The sequence below is a fragment of the Sinohyriopsis cumingii genome, chromosome 11 (assembly GCF_028554795.1).
Source record: "Sinohyriopsis cumingii isolate HCF-2022 chromosome 11, ASM2855479v2, whole genome shotgun sequence".
In the NCBI taxonomy this organism is placed as follows: domain Eukaryota; kingdom Metazoa; phylum Mollusca; class Bivalvia; order Unionida; family Unionidae; genus Sinohyriopsis; species Sinohyriopsis cumingii.
The window spans coordinates 25,505,393-25,530,523 of NC_142971.1; the positions used below are offsets into that span (position 1 = coordinate 25,505,393).

Consider the following 25,131-nt stretch of genomic DNA (forward strand, 5'->3'; position numbering starts at 1 on the left):
ATAAGTGACTTTACAACATATGCTTGGCTACAATAGGATGGAAATAAACTTTTAAACCTGATATTAATTCATGAAGCTGTAAAATATTTGGAATAAGTTTTTTTGGGTAAGTTTTGCACTGGTATTTGTGGCTGAAAATCCATCATAGAGCCCCTATTTTGGGATAGAATATCTACTTTTCACCACATACAAGTTTAGACATATTCACTAATTATTTATGCATGATCTAGCTTTCATAGGTGTGCAATTACTGATTATAACAATAGATTTGAAAGTCATTGTTAGTGCAAGGAACTAATTTAATTTAAAATACTAAACATTATACTGCAGAAGTAATCTCTTTTGATCATTTTTCCTCAGCCTTGTTTTGAGTACAAAGCATGGGATCCTGACTTGAGTCCAGTTGCCCAACCCAATTTGGACTATTTGGCACCTGAGTATGCCCTCACAGAGAGCTGTGACTTGCCCAGTGACTTATTTACCCTTGGAGTTGTCATGTACACATTATTCAACAAGGGAAAGCCACTGTATGAATGTAATGACCAGTTGTCTACATTCAGGAAAAATGCAGAAGAGGTAAGAAAAATGTAAATAAAATGGATAATACATATCTCAGTATAGCAGGTTAAAGCGTTTTATAATCTTGTATTCCCAATTCTAGTAAGCATTACTAAGTGCATGTGGTTAGTTCATTCATAAGCAAAATAAAGACGAACCTTAAATTGATGTGTTTTGGTTCACAATTAGTGGTAGTTCTTTTTATAAACATAACTTTGGCCAGTGTTGATGGAACTTACTACAATGACAAAGAAATAGGATCTACATATGCTGCAATTTTACCAATGAAGCAAAAACAGAATGCAAAATGAACACGAATAAAATGCAGAAGGAAGACAAACACAATGATTATTACATTTTGAGGAAAATGGGGAGCACAAATGCATAACATAAATAAATGATAAATGAAATGGGACAAAATTAAAATGTATTTAATAAATGGATTTGAAAATCGATTATTTTCAAGCTGCAGTTAAAGTTCCAATGTTGAAAGCACTTTCATATCATAAATCAAATTTCTTTTTTTGTTTTGACAGTGTTTCACCCATTTCAAGCTGTGACAAAGTTCCTATCATGGCAGAAATATAAAAAAAAAACTGCCATTGATGTGATAGTATAATCATTGGCAGTTGAACAAAATGAATAAGAAAAACATTGAATATTCAGCAATGTATTTGTATACATAATGCAGTTGCAGTTATGTTTATTGTAAATTCAGTGCATTTTATACATTTGCTATTTCATTACAACACAGTTTTAATAAGGACAGGATATGAAAGCTCTAGTTCTCTTCCTTTAACACATTTAGAAATGCAAAACTGAACAATGGTAAATGTATTTCTGTTTTGTTCCAAACAAGTGAAAATATAAAGAAACAAAGGATGAAACCAATCAATTCTAATCTGAAAGCAGTTGTGACCGAAACATTATCATGTGAGAGATAAATGCAGAACTGAATGGAATCCAAATGGAATATAAACAGAACATGAATGAAAATGAATTTCAAAATTACAGCGTTAGTAATTTTACGCATGGCATGGTCAGTAGTTAATATATAAGATGGTTTTCTCTATTTCTAGGAAGGCATGGATATGTCTTTTTCATTTCTTTGATTTAACTTGCTAACAAGCTTCAAGCTAATTTTCTTTTTAAGAACAATTTCTGTTGTGCCTAATTATGCTGTGGTCCCTTCTGTCTCTAACTTTAAGGGTCAGAATTTCTCAATAGTTGCCATATTTTAACTTTTTGTTGTCAAATTCTTGAAATACACATATTTTTAGGTGAAAAGTCTTCAGCAGTTTCTTAATCGATATTTTAAATCAGCTATTGAACATCAATTTAGCACACTTAGAACTTTTGGTTGCTTAAATAACATTTGTTCCATTAACATGTTTGCATTACAGCTTAGCAAGTGGAGGGGTAAACTGTTGGAAAAACTCCCAGAGGACTTAAGAGAGATTGTCAAGCTTCTCCTTAACACAGAACCAGCCGTCAGACCTGACCCAGATCAGCTGAGTAAGGTAAGCTTATCTGCAACAGAGATTAGTGGAATGTGACATGAATTGTGAAGGACAGCTCCCGGTGGAGATCAATGGAATGTGATATGAATTGTAAATGGCAGCTTCCAGTAGAGATAATAGAATCTGATGTGAGCTGTGAACAGCAGCTGCTAGCAGAGATTAGTGGAATGTGACATGAATTGTTAAGGACAGATCCCAGTAGAGATCAGTGGAATGTGATTTGAATTGTGAATGGCAGCTCCCAGTAGGGATTAGTAGAATGTGATATGAGCTGTAAACAGCAGCTGCTAGTAGAGATTAGTGGAATGTGATATGAACTTTGAAGGACTGCTTCCAGCAGAGATGAGTGGAATTTGATATTGACTGTGAAGGGCAGCTTAAGTTGGAACTCAGTTTCTCATTTGTTTGACTCGTGTTACAATTGAAGAAGCAGGTTTTTAACTGAAGTGTTCATCCTTTCTAATCCATGGTGATGGCAAAGTGAAACTTGGGCAACTTAAAGTTTCAGATTGAAACCAGTGGCCAATCACTGGCAGTATGACTTATTGTTTGTTTTCTAAATTTGCAGGCAGAAAGATAACTTGAATGGAACGGCTGCCATAGTAAAACCAGAGGTGGAGTGTGTGTGTGTGTGTGTGTGTGTGATTTGGATTTTTAATGTAGCTTTAAAAACATTTCAGTCATATCAATACAATGTCTGCAGTGTGGGAGTTTATAGTGATGTCTAACACTGGGACATCATGCCACAGACATGTAGCATCATGTCCCACCCAGTCACAATATCCTGACACCAGGCTGACCAGTCCTAACACTAACCTCTCAATGCTGAGCACCAAGTGAGGCAGCTGTTGGTACCATACAGCTTCATAATGGGTACATTTTTCCTATGATGGGCCTAGAGAGCCTGCCATGTAACAGGTGCTATATATTATTCCCTTGGTAACCCTTGGGGGTCTTCCTTGTAACAGGTCTAGTATTTCTTCCATGTTAAGGCCAAGAGTCTGCCTTGTAACAGGTGCTGTGTTTCTTGTATGTTAAGACCAGGAGGCCTGTTTTGTAACAGGTGTAGTATTCTTCAAATACACTCTGCGATCACATTACATTAGAAATATTAGCCTGCTACCTCGCAAATCCATTCCAACTAAATGATGAAAATGTCTTTTTCTGTCTATTTCAATAGACAAAGGGCAGTAACTCTTGTCCATTACCCCCGCTTGGCATTGCTAGGTATTGCTTGTTTTTAGCTTTGCTGTTGTAATGGATGCCATCATGCAGTTTACCCTCTGACAATCCAAGTCATTTGGTGTTCTAATTGACTCATCCAATGTTCTTTTTGGATTTGTTGTGTGGATTAATCATTCTGTTGTAGGTTGTATATATTTGTTTTTACAATTTCTGCTGACTGCTCCAGTGGCCTAGTGGTTAGAGCATCTGGGTCGGATGTAGGCAGTCACAGGTTCAAACCCTGGCCAAGTCTTACCAAAGACTTGTAAAAATTATACTAACAGCTGCCTCGCTAGTTGGTCAGCATTAAGAGGTCAGTGTTAGGACTGGTCAGACTAGGATCAGGATAATGTGACTGGGTGAGACATGATGCTACATGTCTGCGGCATATGCCCCAGTGCTAGACATCACTACAATCTGCCACACTGCCAACATCATAGCGATATGACTGAAAAAAATGCTAAAGGTACATTAAAATCCAAATCACACACACACACACACAAACAATTTCTGCCAAATTTGAGTGATTTTGTCACCTTTAGGGACTTTGTCCTTTTTACAACCACACTATCTTGGACCTCTGCTAGGTCATTACAGGTTAGTGCAACTTTGGCTTATTCCATTTGTAACAGAGTTGCTTTTAGACAGTTATTGCATTGCTAATTTATGCTTTGTTTTTTCTCTTTTTGTGTAGTTTCAGTAGAATGATCAACTGAATACTTAAAATGCATAAGTCAAAAGCGTGATCTGTAAGTTTTAAATGTATCACTGACTTTTTTGGTTCCTTCATTAGTAACAGTGAATATAATTATATTAGCGAGTGAGTAGCTTGATGAATTACTTGTTTATGCTTTGCTTTCTCTTCTTGTGTCATTTCAGCAAAGTGTCATCTAAATGCTATGTATGCAACTTCAGCATGGAAGTTTACCACGACTCTTGTTTTGTTTATGCTAGGTATACACTGACTATGATAAGCAGCATCTGTAATATGTGGTCAGAAGTCGGGGCTAGCATTTTAGCTAATTAGTTACATTCTGATTTGCTAATCTATGCCGTGTTTTCTCTTCTTGAATGTGTCATTTCAGGAGAAATATTTACTAAACACATGAAATGCATATTCAAAGCAATAGTCCAATGGCCTTGACAGGAAGGAAAGACAGAATAAGTCAAAGAAGACAACATATGGTTCATTGTTGGTGATACCAGCTCATTGGGGATTATTCCCCAGTTTTGGGTAGACCAGTGGGCTTAATCCCTCCACATGTTCAATCATGGCCTTTTGGCCTATAAGTCAGCCGTTAAGCCATTACTGATCGTATAGCACACACCAGCTATCCAGCATGGGAGACCTTTTGAGAGGACGGCCAATTCTCCAGTTTTTGGAACAGATCCCTGCCCCACATGTCTGAGCATGATCTTTGGGTCTATAAGTCCAGATGCGTGGGTTTTGTACCTGATCCATTGGATATAATGTATTACAAAACCAATCCATAGCTGGCCATCCAGCCAACACTGCTATCTAGCCATTCCAACATGGAGACCTCTTTTTTGAATCGGTCTAGCCTATGATTTATGGGGATCTTAGTGATAGATATATCTGTCTAACCATATTGTTGGGGACATGCCCTTTCTATGACAGAGATTTCATTGAAAGTGGCCAGTACTGGTGAAAGCCAGACTGTCTTCTATACTGCCAGCTTCCAGGCTGACCATTCGCTGAGTAAACCAGCCGCACACAAGGGAGATCTTGTGATTATTTCATAGGGATGGAATTGAGTCTTCATACCACCTGGCACCTCTCAGATTTGACAGAGACACATGGCAATAGCCAAGATTACTTGGATCATTGACCAGGGCTCCTCACCATACTGCACCCCCATTTTGATGGGTTTGGCCAATTTATTCCTGATATGATATGTCACCTGTCTGCGATCTATGTCTCTCAAACTTTTTTACACCACCCCTTTCCGGATTACCCTGTTTTGGTCACCGTAGCATTGGATAAAGAATAGAGGAAGTTGGGAGTCAGGCAGCTCAGGAACTGCCCCTCCACCTTTCCACTCAACCCACACATGCATTTGGAACCACTAAGCTCCCACCAGTGTGAAGGGTAAAATTGTCAACATATACTTGGGTAGTTGCCTGTTCATACTTATCCAGGTAACAAAATTAGCAATAGTGTACCTGTTTAGTCCATGTAAAAAAAAAACAACCCCAAAACATGTTTCCAAATTCAGATCAAAGATTATATCTGGCAGTGTCAGAAGTGAGCAAGGCTCATGTTGTGTGACATTGATCCCTCGTAGACCTCTATCTACTGATCTTGTATTTTTTAAACGTGCAACAATTTGGCTATGCACTTAGAACACTTTCCTTATTTTCAATTTATAGTAACTCTGCATGACACATTTCCAGGAAAAAGATGACTTTCTTGAATTTGAAACCATGTGCTACAGATTCATTATAGATTGATAAACACTTAAGTAGCAGACCAGTCTATATCAAAAAGACATGGTGCCAAATATTAAGTGAAATGGGATTTATAGATCTGACTCATGGAGGTTATATGACTAAAATATGTTAGAGCAGAATGATTTTGTTAAAATGAAGAACTTGTTGCATCAGGATAAGGACAAATCAAAAGCACTTTAAAAATTTTGAAAGGAATTCATCAGTGAATTTATACATCATTCATTTGTGGACTAGACTTTATGATCTTTCACTGTGAAAATGAAACAAAAGATGTAGACTAGTGAAGTAAATGTTATCTATAAATGATTTATCATTTTTTTGTGTCTGTATTCTCATACTAATCCATACTATTCCATATTCACTGGATCTGCCTATTCCCTCATGTTGGTCATAAAAAACAAAACAATAAAGGTGGTGGAGCTTGTGCAAAGACCACAATCCCCAGAGGTTTATTCAAGGCTGTTTCTTTTTCAGAAAGTAAACAGTGAGTTGAGATCCATCATTGACTGGAAGTTCCTCAACCAATTCAAGATGGAGACGGCAAGTTCAGTCTGCCTGTTTGATGGGACAAGTATGTGGTCTGTCTCAATCGGACAGATGCATACTTCCCTATCCACCCATGTCACAAACTTTTTCTCCAGTTTTGCTTGCATTGACACAGTTTATCAGTTCAGAGTTGACCTCAGCATCAATCCTTGGGCTTTTACTGAGATTGTGTAGTACGTCATCACCCTGTTCTGATCGACGTCATCTGCAGCGACAGCATTGTACCTGGATGATATCCTCCATATGGTATGTTCTGTTCTTCCCTGAGGCAGGAATGACCTTTCTTTTAGATTATCCAGGCTTTCTAAAAAACTAGGAAGTGTTAACCCTCTGTCCATCTCAGAACTTGTCCATCTGGACATGGAAGTTTTAACCAGCTGGACTCGTCAAGCTCGTCAAGTCCATTTTCAGCAGGACTTGGATTTGAATGATAGAGTTTTTGTAACTTTTGCAAGTTTTTCAATGTGGAAGTGGACATGATCCTACTCAGCTGTCTTTTTTTGTGGACATTATAAGTGCAGTGGAGCCTCTTTTCAAGCCCCCTTGATGAAACAGTCATGGTCACACCCAAGATTCAATCCTTTTAGCATCATTGGTGAAACCCAGGTTACCTGACCATGGGAATACCACTGGAGAAGCCCCAAATGGAAATAATGGTATGTACTGACAACAGTGTGCAAGATTAGGGTGCCCACCTGTTGCCAGCCTTCATTACCATCAGTAACCGTGGGAGCCAGGGTGAATGGCCTCTTCATATCAACATCTTAAAAATGAAGGCTGTCATCAATGCCTTTTACTTCTGAAAAGATCAACTCTGAACCAGAAATGGTCCCTGTTAGGTCCAATAACTCTGTGGTTGTTACTTGTCTCAAACAGTGAGGCACAAATCACTTGACCTGTGTGTTCTGATTTCAAGCAGTTTCTATGCTGGTGTGACGATCTCCATGTCAGTGTACAAATTAGACACATTCCAGGCAGACTCAATGTCTTGGCTGACACTCTATCCAGAAGAGGTCATGTCCTTCACATGGAATGGTCTCTCCATCAATTAGTCATCACATGGATTCATGCACTTTTGGGGCGTCTGATGATTAACCTCATTGTAACAAAGTGGAATCACAGCTACCCACCATTGTCTCTCCAGTTACAGACCCAAAAACCTGAGCAGTGATGCACTGTCATTCATTTGAGAGGGGTTGAGGACATTTGCCTACCCTCCCATGGTGCTGAGACTGAAAATAATCCAGAACATTCTGGGTCAGAATGGCAAGATGATTTGGATAGACTCTCCATATGGGACGAGTCCTGGGTTGTTCTAGTGATAAATATGTCCAGGAAGATTATTTCCAACCAGTATCATCTCTAACAACCACAGTCAAGAGTGGTCCTTCCCAGCCTGGACCATCATTGTCTTCCACACACTCAGCTCTTATCAGGACAGCCTTGTGAGACAAACAATTCAGACCTTCAGTTGTGGAGAGTATCTTGTGAGCAAGAAGGCCTTCCACTTTGAAGCTTACAATGGAAAGTGGCAAGTTTTCATGGACTGGTGCCATACCAACAACATTGTCCCTCTGCATACCTCAATCCCTTAACTGGCAGGCTTTTTCTCTCTGGATCTTTAAGGAGAAATAGTTGACCCCATCTCTATCAAAGGCTACCGTCCCATGATATTGGACACATTTGGGCATCCTGGCAGACATGATTTTGGGCAGGATATAGACCTGTTGGATCTTTTAGACCTTTTTGGTCTCAATTGACAATAATCGCTAACTTTTTCCAAATGTTACCAATCCTGGGTTTTAACATTGCTCAATTCGAAGCCATTTGAACCTCTAACCCACACTTTGCTAAAGTCACTATCATACAAGTCATGTTTTCTGATAGCTTTCACTTCTACATGCAGGGTGAGGGAGCTACATGCCCTTTATGTCGACCCTAACTCTCTTCAGTTGAGATTGGAGGGTTTGGTGATTCTCATCACACAACCTGGCTTTATAGCCCAAAATTGGTTACCACCTGTCAGTAACCAAAGATTTGTCATTCACTCGCTCTCCACCATAGATAATTTGAGAACAGCAGCCATGCACCATTCTGCTCACACTCTCCAGTTCTAGTTGAAACATGGAGACAAGTTATGGTACACATAAACACCTCCTCCTTCCAGTGTGACCTGGAACATAGAATATCATCACTCAAGCCCCTTGTGGCTGAATTTGGTTGTATACTTGGTATACTCTGCCATCTGAGCAGACCAGAATCAACTCATAAAGATTACCTAAAAGCTTTGGACCATCTCTGTGAGCCTTTTATTTAAAAACAACTTTTCGAGTCAAGATATCATAGAAGCTCCTTGTTGGCATGCAGAGTCAACATTCCCAACCCTTCATCTCAGAGACATAGGCAAACCTTGAATCTGGTAGGTCCAGTGGTGGCAGAACAGATGGCAATTATACCCAACCACATTACTTTAAAAACTTCCCAATCACTCCATCATCTATGCATCCTTTTCAGTATCTCACTCAGATAAAAACTAGCAATGCCTGACAGTGCCAAAGTAAGGTAATGGGCAAAAGTTATTGCCCTTTGTCTATTGATAAAGACAGAAAAAGTAGCTTTTCATCTTTGAGTAGGGCTGGATTCATAAGATAGCAGGCTAATATTCCCCAGATTTAATTATTTTAGTAACAATGTTTCTCCAGATTATTTACTGTGCCTGTTAAGTAATAGATTTAAATTAATTCTTTTTCACTGTATGAAAATTGTACATGAATAACTGTTAAAATATACCCCATTATTAAAATTCCAAGACACAAATTTAATATACTTGTCTGTTAATTACCTGTGTCTGACCTTCTTTCTTTGAACTTGCTTCCTTGAATGAATGAATAAAGTAAAGGAACAGACAAATCAATGAATGAATTATTAATACACACCGATATTGAAAACTTATTAAACAAACAATTGAATAAGTTTAGCAAATACACTAAGTTGATCAATGAAATGGTACTGAATGGAGAGAGAGAGAGAGAGAGATGAAGAAAACATAAATTAGCAAGTTAACTACAAAACAGAATGAGACTAGACTAACCATTTAAAATGTTGGAATTATCACATCATCCAGGCAGTATGAATATTTGAAGGGTTTTAAATGAATTACATACATACATACAAAAATTACCAGTTATTTGTTCATACAGGTAAACAAGAGTGCACTGGAAAGTCACTACCTGGTGTGTCATTGTTCAGTAGGGAGTTCACTCCTGATGCACTTTGAATCATGCACAGGGAGTGCACTGTGTCAAGTTTAGTCTAAAGTGTAATTTGCATTTGTGCAAACTTGAAAACATGTGATTGGTGTATGGTGTAAAATTCAGATGGCAGCAGATGATAAATTGAAGTTATGCACTATATTTTTGGGGATAAAATGCACAAATTTAATAAGTACTCATTTCTTTTTCTTTCAGATACCATTTTTTGAAGATGTGGGCTCATCTACTCTCCATTATATGGATACACTGTTTCAGAGAGACAACAAACAGAAATCACAGTTCTTTAAGGGATTACCTAAAATCATCACAAAATTGCCAAAGGTTGGAAAGTCAGAAAACACCTTTTTATAACTGAAATCAGTTCATTGTATACCATACACACCAATCAGATAAAGTCAATTCCACTTCATAATTGCATCAATCTTTTGACAAAGAATTATATGCATTTATCTGGATAATGCAAGTAAAGAGTCAGAATTAAGGGGAGATAATAGGCAGTATACTTTGTGTAAATTATAGATAGATAAACAGATACATAGATTAGTCATACCATTGACAGTTATCTATATTAAGGAGAGAAAAAGTAAGTTAAACATGAATTTGAGAAAATAAAATGTAGAGCTTATTCTGCTCATTAGTACTAACCACATGGCAGGGTCCCCAAGTTGCCAAGTGGTCTAAAGCGCTCACCATTACGATCACTGCCATCTCACCTCTGTCTGCATGGGTTCGAGTCATATATCATTAGTTTTATTAGTCAGGACACTAGTTCTAGCTATATCAGTAGTTTGATTAGTCAGGACACTTGGTCTAGCTATATCAGTAGTTTGTTTAGTCAGGATGCTAGGTCTAGCTATATCAGTAGTTTGTTTAGTCAGGATGCTAGGTCTAGCTATACCATTAGTTTGATTAGTCAGGACACTTGGTCTAGCTATATCAGTAGTTTGATTAGTCAGGACACTAGTTCTAGCTATATCAGTAGTTTGATTAGTCAGGACACTTGGTCTAGCTATATCAGTAGTTTGATTAGTCAGGACACTTGGTCTAACTATATCAGTAGTTTGATTAGTCAGGACACTAGTTCTAGCTATATCAGTAGTTTGATTAGTCAGGACACTTGGTCTAGCTATATCAGAAGTTTGAATAGTCAGGACACTTGGTCTAGCTATATCATTAGTTTTATTAGTCAGGACACTTGGTTTGACTATATCAGTAGTTTGATTAGTCAGGACACTTGGTCTAGCTATATCAGTAGTTTGATTAGTCAGGACACTTGGTCTAGCTATATCAGTAGTTTGATTAGTCAGGACACTTGGTCTAGCTATATCAGTAGTTTGATTAGTCAGGACACTAGTTCTAGCTATATCAGTAGTTTGATTAGTCAGGACACTTGGTCTAGCTATATCAGTAGTTTGATTAATCAGGACACTAGTTCTAGCTATATCAGTAGTTTGATTAGTCAGGACACTAGTTCTAGCTATATCAGTAGTTTGATTAGTCAGGACACTTGGTCTAGCTATACCATTAGTTTGATTAGTCAGGACACTTGGTCTAGCTATATCAGTAGTTTGATTAGTCAGGACACTTGGTCTAGCTATATCATTAGTTTGATTAGTCAGGACACTTGGTCTAGCTATATCAGTAGTTTGATTAATACTTGTTCTTTTATCTCATTATTATGCTGTATCATGAGTAGAATATCTAATTTCGTAAGGGAAATAAAGTGTGGCAACTCTTTTGTATTTGTTAGACAACTCTTTATGTATAAACATTGATTTGCATACCAAATCTTAATTACTAATAAGTTTTCTAAAAATAAATATTTCATGTAGTATTAGTGATATTTGTTTCGTATGTATACAGTATCAGTGAAAATGTGAGATTAAAGACATAGTTCTTGATTTGATTAATTGTTTGTCCTATATTTAGCACTTTTAATTGCCCAATACGCTAGTTATTGTTTTCTTTTTTCTGTATTCAATCACAGAGAGTGAATCTGCAGAGAATCCTGCCATCTCTATATAAGGAATGTGTCAACCCTGACATGGTGCCCTTTACATTGCCCAGCATACTGCTGATAGCAGAACAGTCCACTGATAGGGAGTACAACTCTGTTGTATTGCCTGGCCTTGTCCCATTGTTTCAGATGAAGGAACCCATTCAGGTATGTTAAGTGCACTAATTTTAAAGCAAAACAAAACAAAATTGAAATCTTTTATTTAATAAATTTTGCTTTTTAAATTATTTATATTTTTATTCATCCTTTAATAAATTTTAAAAGTAATTATTTATAAATTAATTTTGAACATTTGATGCATCTAAATTATTGCAGATCTCTTGCTTGCAAATCTGCATTTTTTTTCTTCTTCAGATCCTGCTGATCTTCATGCAGAACATGAGCCTTTTGTTGAAGAAAACACCACAAGCAGACATCAAGACCCATGTGCTGCCCATGATCTTCAGAAGTTTGGAGGCTGATACACCACAGCTACAGGTACACAAACAAAACAGCTACAGGTACACAAACATCACAGCTACAGGTACACAAACATCACAGTTACAGGTACACAAACACCAAAGCTACAGGTACACAAACACCACAGCTACAGGTACACAAACACCACAGTGACGGATACACATACACCACAGCTACAGGTACACATACACCACAGGTACACATACACATACACTATAGCTACAGACACATACACTATAGCTACAGGTATACATACACTTCAGCTACTGGTACACATAAACAAACACCACATCTACAGGTACACAAATACTAAAGCTACATGTACACAAACACTGCAGCTACTTGTACACATACACCACAGCTACAGATACACAAACACAGACACAAGAAACTGAAAATCAATCATTTTTAAATTGCTGTGTTACACCATGAATGTGGAAATGCAAACAAGGATAATTATTCTTGTCTATCTATCTGGTTAAGTTTTGCATTTAGGTTACTTTTTAGGCACTGTGGTCAGGGCATTCGCATTTATATTTGTGAACACTGTAAAGACTTTTGTTTTCTTCCTATCTTTGATTTTCTTTAGCTTAACTTCTGAAACTAATTTATACTTTAATTGTTTCATCTAAATGCCATCATCAAAGTATGCTAAGATGGGGATATTTGCCTATCCTCCCATAATAAATAAATTGTAGTGTCTGTACAGTTTTACCAATATGGCAACACTGCATATTTTTTGGACATAAACTTCTGTGAAGCTAACCATGATGCTGTTATGAGAGATCAGTCAGATTTAAGAATTTCTATCAACTTAGTGTTCTCCCAATTTCTTGGCATGCTCAGGTATTTTGAATGTACCAGTAGATTTGCTCTTGAATGTCCCATTTGCCACCACTGCTATCCACCATCTGTCAAGCCTATTCAATCTACACAAGACATATAAATAATAATCACAGACCTCTGCCATGTTTGTCATTGAAATTAGTTATATCATTTATTGACCACCTCCAATAAACATGCATTAACTTTCTCCATTTTAAATCAGAATTCAGCTTTTCTCCTGACAAGAAAATTCAGAATTCTCCATATATTCGATTTTTTTAACATAATCTTGGATCACTTTTTAAAAATGGTCCATCCAGTCCCATTCCGCAACAATCCTTGTAAAACATTTGTTCCATATATTACTTAATACACGATCATTGTAAAGAGTATTCTGATTGGTCAAAGGTTTCTACTCATCCAGTAAATCTTCCAGTAGCAGAAACTGATAGAAATGGAAGGAAAGAAGCAAGCTTACAAAACATGGTGTCTTAAGTTTTTGAGAGAGACCAGAACACAAAAATTTTGGATAAAGGTTTGAAAAATGTGTGGAAATGGGAATGGCTCAAGCAGACAGTCTATGGATATGTTGTTGGTCAGTTCATAAGAAAACCAAATGACAGAGAACTAGTATTTTGTGATCTTTGCAAGAAAGATTTGAATTAGTCTAGTCACGGTTGGAAGAGTTCACCTCCATAAGCAGCTGCACACAGAGAAATTGAATAACCAAAGTACAAATTACAGCCAATACAAGGAGGTACTTGAAAGGAAAAACCTGTTGAGAAGGAAAAGAAAAGATTGAACAGTAAAGTCAATGGTAATAAAACGGAAAGCATAAGTTATCTTTGCCAAGGCTGCAAAAAGAGCAAGACTGGCATATCAACAGGTTGTGTCTAGTGAGAAAAAGACAAGTGAATTTATGTGATTATTTCTATATATAGTTGATAATTTTGTTGTTTTATTTTACACATTTTTACTGAAAAGATAAAACTGTAATATGTGTGTGCGATATGAATTTTTTACATAGGTTTAAAAAAATTTAGTCATATGTTTATGATATCTGCAGTGTGGCAGTTTATAATGATGTCAAGCACTGGGGCATAGTACTGCAGACACGTAGCATTATGTGCCACCCAGTCACATTATCCTGACACTAGGCTGACCAGTCCTAACACTAACCTGAAACTAATATTATATTTTGCTGCAAAAGTTGACATGCAACAAATCATTGTGCCTAAGTTATTGTGTGAACACTGACATGCACATATAATAACTTCATCATTAATATTATTGGAGAACAAGTTCATATCACGATGAATATTGTGAAATTGTTCAAGTATGTTTTAAAGGTTTGGTAAGTTTGTTATTTTTTAAAATGATTTTGTGTTTTGGAATGATGTAGGGGTGAAACGATTCACCCATGCTATGTATTGATATGATTCATGATACACAGCCTGCGATACAATACATATGAATACACATATGAACTTGATGGTTATTCCATCTTTGGATGGTAGGTGGTGCCCTATTATGTATGTTGACATATTGGATGTATTTCCAGTATGCAGACTACAGACAGAGATATAGTTGTCATATATTTATATGCAATTCTCATCAATGGCAGAAAACAAAATTACTTTCAAAACAGACTACCTGTTGGTTGTCAGTGGGTTTTACTCAGCGTTTTAGGCCATTTAGTGGTGGCTCCATTCAACTCACTTTAGCCACCAGGTCCTTTGTTTTATATGGAATGGATACTTTGAAAACATCTGATTACAGATTTCATGTCTAACTTAAACTTGGAAGACATAATGATGTTATCTTCAAAACAGAAGAAACAAAGCAATTTCCTCTTGTAAAGAAAATCTCATCTGAAACAAATCAGGATACGGGAATGAGGATAAATACCAACAAAATCTATCACATTGTACTTCCTGCCGATGCAAAAGACTGCTGTGGCCACAGGTACTTGTATTTGTTAGTGACAAAAGAAAATGCCACCCAGTCCTATTCTGTAATTATTTTTTTTTTTACACAAGGTAATAAACTTGAGAGCTTTGAAATCTGCCCCTTGCTGATTCTGTGCTAATTTTATTTATTCCTTTGGCACCTTCATTCACTGGTTAAATATCTGTGCATAAAAATAGAAATTCCATATTTGTTCCCCATTTACAGCTTAAGGAGTGATGTTGCAAGGATTTTATCTTAAGTGGGACTTCACCCTTTGTCACCGAAATAAGGGGAGAGTAGAAAAGGAGGGGGAGGAGGAAACAGTCTTAGTTCAGTATTTACCTAACACTTCAATATTTGTCTCTTTCTTCTTGCTCCATTTTCTTTGAGCTCTGCTGAAATCAAAATCTTTAATAGATGTCACTTCTAGTTGTATAAGTATTAATCTGTTAATTATTTCTGAACATTCTGAATATTGTTCAATGCTTCCTTCAGAACTTGCATATGCATGGATAGCTTTGTCAGCTTGAAGATGTTGGATCTTTATGACTGTTATCTGCAATTTTCCAGTTCACAGATATTAACTTTTGGATACATCTGCTCCAAAATAGGATTTTTCACTAACATAAACTTACTTTCTTGAATCAGTCGTTTATTGACTACCATGCCAGATTTCTTATCTGTTCCATAATGCTGTAATTTAGTCCATTAATGCCATAGTATGCTTTTGCAAACAGAGGTATTCAAATATTTTTTCAGCATATGATCTGCAAGGCTAAATTGATCGATAAAAAAAATGAAAATTGCATTCTTTTATGTTATCGGTATTTTAATTAGGCTCAGTATTCTCCGCTTTCTACAATTAAATTTTGAAATACCGCACAGAGAGAGAGTGAGCATCATGTCATCTGTCTATCCAAAGTGGTTAATAAATGATGAGTCAAGTTTTTCATTATAGCTGTGGAATACATTTGGAATGTATCCTATATGCTGAACACGTTGCTGAGTTAAGATAATTAACATAGAATGGGTGGTGGCAGATTACAAATTATGTCACTTTGTGTTGCAAATGGTGAATGAGTATTCTCAATAGGTTTTTTCATTCTTACTAATAAAAATGAAGGCCTGGGGTTGCAAATGCTGTTTCAGATTAATTCTATATTTAAAGAATAATGAGGCAAACTAATAATAATTATTCATGACTGCTGAAGACTCAAATACCTTAACATATGGTGAATATTTTTTTGTATCGATTTTCTGTCTCTTGTATCAATATGTGTATTGTTACAGCAAAATTTTTGATGCATTGATGACTTGTTTCACTCATAGAATGAAGTAACATCTTTGCAATATATTAAGATTGTAAGGTCCACCAGGAGCAGTTTTGTATGAGTGTACAAAGCATTTTTGGCTGGGGGCCTTTGGCCACCTGTCATTGAGACCCATTGGGTGAGGCTCCCCCGCAACATTTTTTCAGGTTTTTTTTAATGGGGGACCAAAATCATGTATGTCAGTAAAGGTGATTAGTATTATTAGAACTTGACTTCTAATAGAGAAACTAATAGTGCATGGAACAACCACTTACCACCAGTCACTGTCTTGGCTGACACCAGGCGCTGTTTTGGCTGACACAGTTACTGTCATGGCTGACATAATCACTGTCTTGGCTGACACAGTTACTGTCATGGCTGACATAATCACTGTCTTGGCTGACACAGTTACTGTCATGGCTGACGCAATCACTGTCATGGCTGACACAGTTACACTCATGGCTAACATGGTCACAGTCATGGCTGACACAGCCACTGTCTTGGCTGACTGCCCTTAAGATCATTCACAATAATAGGTTGTGTAAGTTAATGCTAGCGACAAAAATCACTGCAAATGTAATTAGAATAATTAAAAGAAAGCTGATGTAAGCAAATGTAATATCATTGCCTGATAATTTTCTCCCAATATGTGAGACACTTAGTGTTTTTATAAGTTCATGATACTAATCTTTGCATCAATTTTTAATAAGCCACTGGTTGAATCCATCCACCCACCCACTCTAGTTCATCTGTCTAATCTTGACCATCCATAACTGTTGATCACCTGTTATTTTCATATTTGGATGAAATTGGGTGGATAATCTATCATTACGGATTCTTTTTAGTGCTACCAACTTTTCTGATCAAAATGTTAAGCAGTTTTTATAAGGCTAGGTTAAGCTACTAGAAGCGTTAGTTTGGCTGATGTCAATCCACTCATTTTATAACCATCTTGGCTGACACAGTCACCTTCTTGGCTGACACAGTCACCATATTGGCTGACAGAGTCAGTCTTGGCTGACACAGCCACAGTCTTGGCTGACACATCACATCCTTCCCAATTTTTGACTCTCACTAATTTTCACACTAGTTGACCTTGTTGACATACTAAACACATGAAATGCATAGGAAATGAGAGGATAGAGAGAAATTGGAACAAAGGCATTTCAGATATTTTTATATAATGGAATAAAATGTTTCTGCTAAATTGGCAATATTTGCACATAATATTTGAAAAAGGCGGAAATAAATGTAACAGAAAATAATTATATCAATATATGATTGTCCTTTTAAAAATGGTCCCCCACTGCAGTTTTCACCATTTATTGTTGGTTCAACAGTAAAGGTCAGAGTAAGAAAATATCAGACATGCTTTGAATTGCCTATTAAACACTCTATGCACACTAATTAGACAAGTGATTCTAATTCTATACACACTAATTAGACAAGTGATTATTAAATACTCTATACACACTAATTACACGAGTGATTATTAAACACTCTATACACACTAATTACACAAGTGCTTATTAAACACTCTATACACACTAATTAGACAAGTGATTATTAAACACTCTATACACACTAATTAGACAAGTGATTATTAAACACTCTATACACACTAATTAGACAAGTGATTATTAAACACTCTATACACACTAATTAGACAAGTGATTATTAAATACTCTATACACACTAATTACACAAGTGATTATTAAACACTCTATACACACTAATTACACAAGTGCTTATTAAACACTCTATACACACTAATTAGACAAGTGATTATTAAACACTCTATACACATCAATTACAGCACATTTAGCTGATATTTGGACCTTTGAACAAACATGGTATTAATCAAATCTCATGGTACACATTTGTCATGTAGCCAATCCAGAAATAGAAAAATTACACAGTGGTCTCAATGCCATGGATAAGAGGGACTTTTATCTCAAGCATTTTATCATGAGCCACTTTCTTCTACAACATATCAAAGTTTGTCCCAACCAGCAGATTGCATTGAACAATGAGCAGATGGTCATGTGTGTTTGTATCGCATTTGGAAAGTTGGCAGTATGTGTATAACATGATCATCAAAATGTACTGATTGTTCAACATCATGGACAGCAGTTTCTTTAAAAGATCATATATGTTTCAGTTACCACTTGGCTGTTTCAGTTGATTATTGTTGGGCACTCAAACAAACACACAGTATTAAGGATTGATCTTGGCAAGTGTTAGTTTGGACTCAGTCTGGTTGTAGAGTTACTTTAAACATTCATGTTTTTGTTCTCTTTTTATATTTTTTTTTAACGGTTAATCCATGAAATACAATAGCTATATATATGTAGATTTTGATGTGTCAATCTATGAATTTTAGTACCCTTGAAAATGTCTTAATTTTTTCACAAAATCTATAAAAGAAATTGGTACCCATTAAAATCAAACAAAATGCAAATTAGAATTAAAGTTACATTGGTTGTAATAATTGTTAGAACATTTAACAGACCCATCCATCTTGGTTCTAAATTTTACAGTGACTGAGAGCCTGACAATCAGGCTTTGTAATCTCTCCTAAAATCCAACACTGCCTGCATCCTTCACCTTGCTGATACCAGTCATGACTCTAAGGATCACTTACTTTCAGTCAAGAAGCCTTGATGCTGTGTTATGAATACCTTATAATGTAGGTGGGGTGTTTTATGAAGGAAAAAAACCCCATAAACTATGAATGATATACTAGTAAATTCTGTTTTCTTACTATATTTGCTAATATTTCAAGTTAATTTAAATTTTCTTGTACTTTATTTTATCCAGATATTTATTACTTCTTTTAGACCACTCCAGTGACGGGCAGTCGCAGTTTCGAACCCTGGCCAAGTCATACCAAAAACTTATAAAAATGGTACAAGCAGCTGCCTTTCTTGGTGCTCAGCATTAAGAGTTAGTGTTAGGAACAGTCAGCCTGGTATCAGAATAATGTGACTGGATTGGATGCTACATGTCTGTGCCATGATGCCCCAGTGCTAGACACCATAAACTGCCACACTGCAGACATTGTAGTGATATGACTAAAAAAAAATTAAAGCTACATTAAAAATCCAAATCACACACACACACACACATTGCTTCTTTGCTGGGTTCATTAAGTTTGTAGTGCATTTTATAGCAGATATAAGTTATTTTGAAATTGTTTAAAATCATGAGTGAAATGTTTAATAATGGAAGCACATACCTTACATTTAAGAAGTAGCCTGTGAACAAAACTTTACATTACATGGGTGCTTTTACAGGGCCAGTCTGCAGCTAGGCTTGGATTTCATCAAAAGACCGTGAGTGTAGATATAAACTTCACAATTTGATTGGTCAAAATTTCAGTCTGACATAAGTCTGACCAGTCAAATGTCCCAGGTCAAGACTTAAAAGTTAAGACCTGACCAACAGAAGCTAAATCTAGACTGAAATTTAAGTTTAGAATTATATGATCTGAGTTATTGAAATTTAATTTTGATTTATAATTGATTCAGTCATATGTATTACATCTAGATTTAACTTAAGACTTGTGTTGGTGAAATTGAGGCCTGTACTTAAACATAGGAATGGAATCCAGCAATCTAATTGGCTGAAACATACGTCTGACAAATGTCCTAAGTTTGGATGTAAATTTAAGACTTCTTTGGATGAAATTTAAGACTTATCCAAATAATGCCCTGAATTGTAACTTTAGTTTTTACAGCGGTATTTCTGGTAACAGAGTCCATGCTGTACACAAATGTTTGGGCAATGTGACTTCTCTCACCCACCTGAATCGGGCAGAGTGGGTGGCAAATAGGTAAAATTAATTGTAGAGTAGTGAAAAATTTTAAACACATAAAACATCTTTTTTTACTGAAGCTTCCCAAGTAGTGTAGAAAAAGAAAGAAATACTCATTAAGCTGTATGAAAATGAAAAAAATTCTTAGTTTGATTCAGTAAAAAGGTGGATTATAAATGGCTTTAGTTTTACAAATGATGATAACCTTGAAAATAGGTGACTGTCAAAAATGGGCTATAGATATTGAGGTAGAAGTTTTCTATTCCACATTTATAGGCTGAGGATGATTTATTTAATAAAACAAATTTAACTTTACCACAAGTCACATAAGAAGTATTCTACAGAGAAAAAGTTTTCTCTATAATGAAACTAACCACTACACTGATTATTTTGCATGCCCATTTCTTCTTCAAAGAGAGTTTTTTTTTTTAAAATCATTATTTTATCTGTATTCCATAAAATAAATTATCCTCTTTGATTGTGAATATTGGGGTTGTGTAGAAAATTATGATGTCATCAAAAAATTTCCTACCAGATTATGACATCTGAAACCAACTCCAGGCAGTCTGCTCAAGACAACCAGATTATGACATCATGAAACCAACTCCATGCAGTCTGCTCAAGACAACCAGATTATGACATCATGAAACCAACACCAGGCAGTCTGCTCAAGACAACCAGATTATGACATCTTGAAACCAACTCCATGCAGCCTGCTCAAGACAACCAGATTATGACATCTTGAAACCAACTCCATGCAGTCTGCTCAAGACAACCAGATTATGACATCTTGAAACCAACTCCAGGCAGTCTGCTCAAGACAACCAGATTATGACATCATGAAACCAACTCCAGGCAGTCTGCTCAAGACAACCAGATTATGACATCACGAAACCAACTCCAGGCAGTTTGCTCAAGACAACCAGATTATGACATCATGAAACCAACACCAGGCAGTTTGCTCAAGACAACCAGATTATGACATCATGAAACCAACACCATGCAGTCTGCTCAAGACAACCAGATTATGACATGAAACCAACACCAGGCAGTTTGCTCAAGACAACCAGATTATGACATCATGAAACCAACACCAGGCAATTTGCTCAAGACAACCAGGTTATGACATCTTGAAACCAATTCCAGGCAGTTTGCTCAAGACAATCAGATTCTGAAATCATGAAGCCAACACCAGGCAGTCTGCTCAAGACAACCAGATTATGACATCTTGAAACCAACACCAGGCAGTTTGCTCAAGACAACCAGATTATGACATCATGAAACCAACACCAGGCAGTTTGCTCAAGACAACCAGGTTATGACATCTTGAAACCAACTCCAGGCAGCCTGCTCAAGACAATCAGATTATGACATCTTGAAACCAACTCCAGGCAGTCTGCTCAAGACAACCAGATTATGACATCTTGAAACCAACTCCAGGCAGTCTGCTCAAGACAACCAGATTATGACATCTTGAAATCAACTCCATGCAGCCTGCTCAAGACAACCAGATTATGACATCTTGAAACCAACTCCAGGCAGTCTGCTCAAGACAACCAGATTATGACATCTTGAAACCAACTCCAGGCAGTCTGCTCAAGACAACCAGATTATGACATCATGAAACCAACACCAGGCAGTCTGCTCAAGACAACCAGATTATGACATCTTGAAACCAACTCCATGCAGCCTACTCAAGACAACCAGATTATGACATCTTGAAACCAACGCCAGGCAGTCTGCTCAAGACAACCAGATTATGACATCATGAAACCAACACCAGGCAGTTTGCTCAAGACAACCAGATTATGACACCATGAAACCAACACCAGGCAGTTTGCTCAAGACAACCAGATTATGACATCATGAAACCAACTCCAGGCAGTTTGCTCAAGACAACCAGATTCTGAAATCATGAAACCAACACCATGCAGTCTGTTCAAGACAACCAGATTATGACATCATGAAACCAACTCCATGCAGTCTGCTCAAGACAATCAGATTATAACATCATGAAACCAACACCAGGCAGTCTGCTCAAGACAACCAGATTATGACATCTTGAAACCAACTCCCGGCAGTTTGCTCAAGACAACCAGATACTCAAATCAAGACATAATAATGTAAGAGAAGGAGAATGGCAAGATTAACACATTTTTGTGAGGGACATTGTGATACCCCACAGCTGTGTACCTGTTAGCTTGCATTTAACCACATTAAAAATCATAGGGTGAAAATTCATCAAGATTCATATGTCAGTTTTCTATATGGTGACCATATTGCAGAGGGGTGTAAGTTTTGGGAAACAGTGCCGTGTTTCATGGGATTGGGTCAGAGGTCAAATATACAAAAATTGCATTTGCATCAGATTTGAATTTTTAAAATACTTCTTTACCAAACTTTGTACATGCATGCATTTGTTGAAGGAGATCTCAGCTATTAAATTTACAGATTTTGGTTTACCATCACAGGGTATGCTCAGGAAGAAATTTAGTGGCTTTATAACAAAAACCCTTGGTGTTTGCCATGGTGAGCTATTTAATAGCTCTGGTTGTGTTAGATCTCACGGCTGAAAAGCTTGAATTCTTCATTTTTGTTATTGGTTTTTAAATGTCTCTATGTTATTGCATGTTGTATTTAGTCATGGTGCTTTGCTTTCTTTCTAGGAAATGTGTCTGAATATCATACCCACCTTTGCTGACCTGATCGACTACACAGCACTGAAGAATTCCATTGTGCCACGAATCAAGAAGCTTTGCCTATCCACACCAGTTCTAGGTGTCAGTAATATCTGTAACACTGATATACCTGTCCTTTATTAGACAATGTTTAGCTTTAGTAAATAGTCAGATGAGAAGAAAGAATCTATGAGATTTTTCAACATTTTATGACAATTAGATGTCAGAATTTTGAGTAGAGTAAGAGGATTCAAAGTTATAACTATTTGATTGATATATGAGAAGTAAAAAATGAGATTCACTTTTGTTACATATCTGGTTTCAAGCATTAGCTATGATTGCAGCTACTAAATTATATAATGAGTTTTTAAAGTTCTTCACATTTTCTCTCAGTGGGCATTGAATTTCATAATTCATATTTGTGATTTATTTATTGTTGTTTTCATTTCTCAAATTAGAAGAAACAGTCGCTGGGTCAGATGGACAAAGTTGCCAGGTCATTTAATCTTAATTTGATAACCCCCAACAAGGAAATATTTACTCATCAAAGACCAAAAGAGATTATGCAATGGCCTTTTGTCTATCATCTGTCCATCCATTGTTTAGCACAGGTTTGTTATCACTACTCCAGAACTGCTGGGAGAATTGCCATGAAAATTTACATGGTGGCCATCATGAAGATCTTGTATTGACTAATTCTGCAAAATGGATAGTCATATTTAAATGGGTGTTGTTATCTTTAAAAGACTTCATGTGATATCTAGTTGGGACTAAATGAAAAAAGTGCTTAACTGACATCCATTATGGCTGTCATGGCAGCCCTTTTGATAATCTGGTTATTGCAAGTCCTTTTTAATAGTTCGGGATATCACCATTGAGTTTTCACTGAAAGATATCTTATGATATCAAGTTGGTACTAAATGTAAATGGTGCTGATCTGACATCCAGCACTGCAGTCATGGTGGTCAGCTTGAAAATATTGTTATCATTCAACAATTAGTTGTAGAGACAGGGTTTTCAATAAAAGACATCATATGGTTTATAGTTGGTCAAACATCTAGCACTTGGTCATATTTACCCGGGGTTTCCAGTTGAAGACTTGTTGCAATGTCTTATTGTCTTTAATTAAAATGGTGCCAATTAGACCTCCAATATCAGGCCGTGATGGCCATCTTGAGAATTTTGTTATCGCTACTCTTACACGGATGCTTATATTAACACGAGGATTTGACTAAAAATATTTATCACTATACATAGATGGTCTTAAATGAAAATGGCACAGAAGAGATGGACTAAAATCTAAAAATGATTTGCAGATACTTCTCCTTAAATGGATGGCCATACTGACATGGGAAAAATTCTTTCATCCAGTATATAGTTGTTTATATACCAAAACAATGCTGATCCCGATTACAAAATGGCTGCCTTAAATGGCGTTCTGAAAATATATGGCTGTTTATTGCAGATGGATCTGATGGTCATATTGAAATGGTCTTTTCACTAAGCCACTGTAGCAATACATAGCTAGATCTTAATAAAATGGTGCTTACCTGACAAAAAAAACACCATATTGGCCATCTTGAAAATCTTGGTATCATTGCTTCTCTTGCATGTTTGGTGGCCTCGACATGGGAGTTTTCACTAAAGACTTCTTGCAGTGTCAATAAACACTTCTTGCAGTGTTTTATTGGTTTGACTGAAAATGGTGCAGATCTTACCACCAATATGCCCATGCCTTTATAAGGAAGTTTAAAAACCACCAGCAGCATGATACCCAACTGATTCAGAAACGGCTAAGAACCTATGCAAAACCACATCAGATATATGCTATTGTAATCTAACTCTTGCATTACCGTGATTGCATTGACTGCTAAGAGGATATGTAAATCTCACACTGATGAGACATGATCAGTTGAACTAATGTGTCTACTAGAACTTTACAAGGGTAACGAAACTGGTCAGGGATTGTGGGTAACCAGACCATCTTAGTAGATGGGAGGTGATGCTTCCAATTTCGTTCAGATAATGGCTTGTAAACAAGATAACGCAGACAAATATGAATTGTTTTTTTTTTTATCAAACCCAGTTGGTCGATATATCTGAAGAATACACTGAATCATATTTTCCCCCAGATATATTAATTATAGATTTAACCAAACTTTGTGTGTGAGTATATCTTGATATTGTTTGAGAAAAGTTCATTGATCTTCTGTCCATGATATAAGGTCCAGGGCAGAAGGTGATTATGACAACTTTTTTGTACTTTCAGGAATCTTGTGAACATGTTAACTCAGAAATGTCAGAAAATATTTTTGATACTAATTTGGTGTGTTGATGTTTTTCAAGAATGTCAGTGATGGTTTCAACATTTAAATGAATACAAGGACAGAAGAAATGGACTTATCTTGGATTCTTGGAAATTTTGGCCAGTAGAGTATCATTCCCATTGAGTGACTCTTGTCAGATTCATCTTGGTCTTAGTG

At 36.5% G+C, this 25,131-nt stretch overlaps 1 protein-coding gene across 5 annotated transcripts in view; it reads left to right on the plus strand.

Annotated features, from left to right (window-relative positions):
* Window positions 1–25,131, plus strand: part of LOC149787803 (SCY1-like protein 2) — an 83,346-nt gene that overhangs the window by 33,583 nt on the left and 24,632 nt on the right. For all 5 annotated transcript variants that reach the window (XR_016424104.1, XR_016424107.1, XR_016424106.1 and 2 more), the window contains 6 exons: window positions 361–576; window positions 1,962–2,078; window positions 9,788–9,913; window positions 11,580–11,756; window positions 11,964–12,086; window positions 22,637–22,750. Coding sequence is in view for 1 of the 5 variants with exons in the window: in XM_089974012.1 (XP_089830138.1) it covers window positions 361–576; window positions 1,962–2,078; window positions 9,788–9,913; window positions 11,580–11,756; window positions 11,964–12,086; window positions 22,637–22,750 (873 nt within the window). In the remaining 4 variants the exon portion in view is untranslated. The remainder of the gene's footprint in view (window positions 1–360; window positions 577–1,961; window positions 2,079–9,787; window positions 9,914–11,579; window positions 11,757–11,963; window positions 12,087–22,636; window positions 22,751–25,131) is intronic.